Here is a 6,000-nt window from a genome sequence, read left to right as displayed (position 1 = left end):
TACAAATATTATTTGCTCTTTAAAGGCAAAATCTGCATAATAGTTTATTAACTTTAGCATTTATTAGGCATATGTTATACAGAGACCATGAGATAACAAGAACTGATATAGAAGCATTCCTTCAAGAATTACTAAAAGCACAATGAGAATATGGTGCAATTGGAACATTTATAATGCAGAAACACCTTGTTAATTTTTTTACAGTGCCTGTAATTAAGGGTGGTGGTGATCCCTGTGCTAGCTCATTCCCACAGAGCTACATTCTAATAACTAAGTTCCTTCAGTCCTCTCCTCCCCAAGCTAGAGTGTCCTACTTATTTTGCTCTTAAGTCTTCTTTCTGGTCCCCTTTTTCTTAGTTTTTTTCCCCTGCATACAGAAGCCATAGGCACCACTGTTAAAATTAGTGATTTTTCCTGGTTAGAACTGTTCAGTCAATATACTGGAACTAGAACACCACAGTGCTTCTCAGTGGGATACTTCTGCCATCTCCTCAGTTAACTCTCCATCTGACTCCCTTCCCTCCACCATCTTCTCCATATCATAGCCACTCTTTGTCATACAGCCCTTCTACTTTCCTCCAGAGAAAGTGAGAGTTCCTTACACCTACTGTGGGTGAACTGATTTCTTTTGATTAGCTACTGGACTCTATGTAACCCCTCCACCCCACATACTTTCTGCAAGATATTTAACCAGGTCTAACAGATGCAATAACCTGATCTGGACAGCCCAGGCTATTTCCTAAATTGTCAGATCTTGCAAGTTAAGAAGGATTGGTCCTGGTTAGTGTTTGGAAGAGCGACCAGCAGGGTCCTGATGCGGAGGCAGGCAATGGGAAGCCACCCCAGAACATCACCTTGCCTCAGAAATCCTACTGGGGCTCCATAAGTCTGGCACTTTCCTCCACCACCCATGATGTATGCGCATGCATTTGGGGAGGTGAGTTCTGATTCCTGAAAACTCTTGCTGAAATATTTAATCTTTGGTGTTGTGGATGTGAGGCAGCAGAGGGCTGAGCTTGGGGTCTGGAGCAGGATCCAAGCAGCCCCGAAGGACAGCCAGTGAACTACCAGGTTCCCAACTGCAGGGTCCAATGTGTTTAAATCAATCCAATCACGGCTCAGCCAAGGGCGTGTCCACCTCTGCCCATCTGTATATATTTGGGGGCTTGTCCAGGCAAGTCCCCAGTCAGTGTGGTTTCTTCCAACCTGGAATCACTATAAGAAATAAAAGAGCCATAATGCACGACTGCACCTGGCTTATTCCCTATCGAACCCACTATACCAGTGGTTCCCAACCTTTTTATCACTGGGGACTGGTCAACGCTTGACAATTTTACTGAGGCCCGGGGGGGGTAGTCTTTTGCCGAGGGACGTCGCCGCCGCCTGAGCCCCTGCTCCACTTGCTTTCCTGCCAGCGCCCCTGACTTCCCGCCACCCACTGGGGGGCGCTGCCAGCAGCAGCTGCACAGTGCCACGCTGAGGGGGAGCCCCAGCCATGGCAGCCGCCAGAGAGCACCAAAGGTGAGCCGGCGGCAGAGTGGCAGGGCAGCCCCTAAGGCAGCAGCCGGGGAGCAGGACAAGGAGGAGCCGCGGCCCGGTACCAACTGATCCACGGACCGGGACCGGTCTCCGGTCTCTGGACCGGGGGTTGGGGACAGCTGCACTATACAACATTTAAGGTGCTACAGGATGTATTTCTGAGATGTACAGGCTGTCAAACTCTTGACATGCTAGGGACTGAACTGGGATCCTTCTGGATGTGAAATGGGTGCTGTGGCCCCTCAGCTTTTCAATTTGACTCACCTGATACAAATTGGAGCTTGAGGTTTTAATGATGGAACACTAGAAACAAACTCAGCCTATTCATCCTTTCTCCTGATATGGCTTCTCTGATCTTTCAGTTCACTCCAAAAGGAATCCCATCAATTTATCGAGCATAAAAATCCAATAGGACAAACGCAAATTGCGGTTACCAAGGTGTCTTGAGGCAAACTGACAAGATCTTTCCATAGTCAGGGGTGGATCTGTGCCACCCAATCCTAACCATGTTTACTCAATAAAGTCAGAGCCCTGTGGCACCTTTAAGACCAACAAAGATTTATTCAAGGCGTGCGCTTTCGAGGGCAAGCAGTATTGGTCTTAAGGGTGCTACAGGACTCTGATTTTATTGTGCTACTTCTGACCAACACAGCTACTCATTGGAATCCATGTTTACTCAAAACAGTCTATTTCAATGCGGGATGGAAGACAAGAAAAGATGATTCCTAAACAGATTTTATAATCCTGGCCAAGTCACTTAGGAAGCAATATAAAGTCTACTTAGAAGCAAGTCCCATTTTATTCCATTGGGCTTACTCTTAGGAAAGTGCTAAACCTTCAGACTAATCCTGCATTCAGAAGGACAACCGTACGCCATGATTTAGCGAACCTATGCACACTTCTTGGGAAACAACACGAGGGGGGGTTACTCATAAGCAGAAACGCATGGGCTCGGAAGCAAGGCTTGACACCTCGGTGTGTGTGTGTGTGTGTGTGTGTGTGTGTGTGTGTGTGTGTGTGTGTATAACCTTCTTATACTACGTGGAAGTTTCTCATCATCCCTGTCGGTTTTTTTTTTCTTTTCGGGATTTTCTTGGGATGTTATTTTTGTTACCAATCGGCTTTTTTGTTTTACGTGTCCTTGGATGGGGCTTACTTCCAGCCAAAAAAACAAAAGAAACGCGTTCTTAAGTCTTCCAGACAGCTCCACGCATGACGGCTCAGAAAAAAGTCCCGCTCCACTTAGCCAGATTTGCTCCCCACGCGAAACGAAGCAAACATTCCCGAATAAACACAGGCGCTGGAAGAACGGCGGGCGCGGGCAGGTCTCCCCGAACTCCCCCGAAGCAGCTCCCCGTCCTCCGGAGCAAAGTTGCCCGACGGCTCCGCTGCGCGCTCTTCAATCCCACGCCCCCCCCCTTTTTTTTTTCCAGCATTCGCTCAGCGCGTGCCCGAAATTGCCGCGCGCGCTCGCTCGCGCTCTCTCTCCTCCCCCCGCCGCACGGCGCGCGCCCATATCCACACATAGGGCGCGGCTGTTCCTTCAGTCCAGCCTGCTCTCCCTCCGCGGCTCGCCTCCCTCCTTTTCTCCCTGTCGGAAGAGGCTGTTCCCACACCCCTCCCCCGCTCCCGACTCCTCCCCGCGCGGGCTGTTCCGCTGCCAGGCGCCTCTCCGCCCTCCGCAGAGCTCCGGACCCAAGATGGCCGCCGTGTCAGTTTGGGTCTTCGCCGCCGTCCGGCCTCAGGCTCCTGGGCTCCGCCTCTCGTAGGCCCCGGTAAGCGTCGGCCGCAGTCGCGACGCCTCTCCCGGCTCTGGCGGAGGAGGGAAAGGGAGCGGGAGGCGAGGGGAGCTGCGCCGGGCGGCTCCGAGCTGGCCAAGGGGGGAAAAGGCCCTGCGCGGGCTTCTCGCGTCAGGCCCCGCGGCCTGTTCCGGCCCGGCCGCTGCCGCAGCCGCTTCCTCCGCGCTAGGCCCAGCCCGAGCCCCGCCACCTGCATCCCGGCGGCAGGTGCAAGCGCCGCCGCGGACGTGACGGCCTGGCCTGGGGGACCCCCCGGGAGGAGCGGCCGCCGCGGGGCCGAGGCGGCCTCTGGGCATCTCTTTCCCCGCAGGCCCAAGTGCCGCCGCCGCCGCTCGGAAGCCAGGGCGTTGTGGGTGAGCCTCTCCGCGGGCCTTCCTGCCTGCCTGGAACTGCCGGGGCCGCTCCGCTCGCGGCTTCCCGGCGAGTCCTGACCCCGAGCGAGCAGGAGGGAGGCGCGTTCCGACCCCGACTCCCGCTTCTCCGGCCTGCAAGTGCGGAGGGAGAGAGCGAAACTGCGGGGGGAGAGAGAGAGAGAGCCAGCCGCAGATCGCCTGCGGATCCAAGCTGTTGTGGTTCTTCTCCTCCTGCTCCTTCTTATATAACGCCTTTCGCTCCCACTTTGGAAATGTCTGCGATGTCTCCGTGCTTAAGTTAAAAGAAAAAAGAGGGTGGGGGGTCCTCCGGAGTAAGAGGCGCACCGTTTTACTCGGGCGAGGGGAGCCATCCCGGAGTTGTACGGAGATCCGAACATCTCTTGCCAACTTGGAGTGAGAATTCCAAGTGAGGTTTTAAAAGTTTCTCTGCTGTCTTTGGCTTTTGTTGGCGGAAGATGATAACTGAGGTAGAGGAGGGGAGGTTAATCCTGGCTCAGATCTAAGCATCTCCCGTAGATGGAAAGAACAAGTTTTTAATGTAACTGCCTTTCACTTTCCCTGCTGTTCTCCCTGTGTTTTGTGTTTTGAGGGTTACAAGTGCTAGAGGTAGACTTTCTCAGTGGGGTGGCATTTCTTTCTGGCCAAGTTTTGTAGGTGGACAGCATCTTGTTCAATGGCATCTTGCTGCTGCAAGGTCAGACCATATTGAAATGTGGGCCTGATGTGCTGTCATGTTAAATGCCAGTTTGAAATTGCTTTCAGTTTCAGTGCAGTCCTTATGTTTTTGGATATTTTTTCCTTTTAACATGGCTCTATAGTCAACATCGCTTTGATGGGCTAGCAAAACTTGACAGTTGTTAAAAGTTGCACAGGTGGTACATAACTGTTCTCTTGTGTCCCCCTCCCTTTTTTTTTTCCAGGCTTGAAGTTCCATTTACTTGGACTGGGGATAAAAAGGTGTGGAGTGAGATTTGCGGAGCTGTTTTCACCTGTGTTACACTTACTTGCCAACTGTTCTTGGGATTTATTTGAAAACATGAATTAGTCCCTAACAGGATTTGTGTCCTTTTAAACAGGACATACATGCTATTCGTCTTTGAATAAGGAAGAGCAATTTTGGGGGGAAAAAACGTATATGCTATGGTTAACTGGTCCCCATCCTCAGATCATCTTTTTTCCCATGGTGTGAAACTCCTTCAGCATAGGGATAAAGGATAACGACTCTATGGATATACAGAATTCTTCACCATGGTAAAACTCGCTAACCCGTTGTACACCGAGTGGATTTTGGAGGCGATTAAAAAGGTCAAGAAACAAAAACAGCGCCCTTCAGAAGAGAGGATATGCAATGCTGTGTCTTCATCCCATGGTTTGGATCGCAAAACTGTTCTGGAGCAGCTGGAACTGAGTGTCAAAGATGGAACCATTTTAAAGGTTTCTAACAAGGGACTTAATTCCTATAAGGATCCTGATAACCCAGGGCGAATAGCACTTCCTAAACCACGAAACCATGGAAAGTTGGATGGTAAACCTAATGTGGACTGGAATAAACTCATTAAACGGGCAATTGAGGGCTTGGCAGAATCCAGTGGTTCATCCTTGAAGAATATTGAACGTTTCTTGAAAGGGCAGAAGGATGTGTCAGCTTTATTTGCAAGCAGTGCCCCTTCTATCTTTCACCAGCAGCTGCGATTGGCTGTCAAACGTGCTGTTGGCCATGGCCGACTTCTTAAAGATGGACCTCTATACCAACTCAATACTAAAGCAGCCACAAATGCAGATGGGAAAGAGAGCTGTGAGTCTCTTTCTTGTCTCCCTCCAGTATCTCTCCTTCCACATGAAAAAGATAAGGTAAGACTGACATGATAACTAGAGTTTGCTAATTGATGAAAGATAATTTTGCTGCTTGAAAGGTTTTTTTAAAACAAAGACTATTACTCTTGTATGCATGTACTGTAGTGCTCAGAATAGAATGCACTGGGAAGCCTTTGGTTTCAAATCTTAGGTCAATCATGAACTTTCTGGACAGCTTGAGACATGCAGCTTTTTCTTAGCCTCATCTCCCATTTTTCTGTCTGCAATACCTGGATAATAATACCAGTCTACCTTATAAGACTGCAGTTGTAAAGAATGCAGAAAAATATGTAGCTCCTTGAATTTTCAAAACTGTTATAAAGATAATAAATGTTACTGTTCAAAACATTATAGGCATGACTTAGACATCTCTCAGGGGCATGGATTGTTCTCTCTGAGCGCTGGTGTTTTAATAGTGGTGTAATAAACAGAAC

The 6,000-nt window shown here is 49.8% G+C and overlaps 1 protein-coding gene across 1 annotated transcript in view; it reads left to right on the top strand.

The window, feature by feature from the left end:
- Positions 1-3,024: 3,024 nt before the first annotated feature.
- KAT6A (lysine acetyltransferase 6A) overlaps positions 3,025-6,000 on the top strand; it is a 70,725-nt gene continuing 67,749 nt past the window's right edge. Inside the window, exons 1-2 of the mRNA XM_077307082.1 lie at positions 3,025-3,314; positions 4,633-5,563. Of these exons, the coding sequence (XP_077163197.1) occupies positions 4,961-5,563 (603 nt within the window). The 5' untranslated portion in view covers positions 3,025-3,314; positions 4,633-4,960. The remainder of the gene's footprint in view (positions 3,315-4,632; positions 5,564-6,000) is intronic.

This window comes from Paroedura picta, chromosome 12, assembly GCF_049243985.1.
Source record: "Paroedura picta isolate Pp20150507F chromosome 12, Ppicta_v3.0, whole genome shotgun sequence".
NCBI classification, from domain to species: Eukaryota; Metazoa; Chordata; class Lepidosauria; order Squamata; family Gekkonidae; genus Paroedura; species Paroedura picta.
Note: the sequence above shows the minus strand (reverse complement) of the source record. Positions and strands in the feature narration are given on the sequence as shown.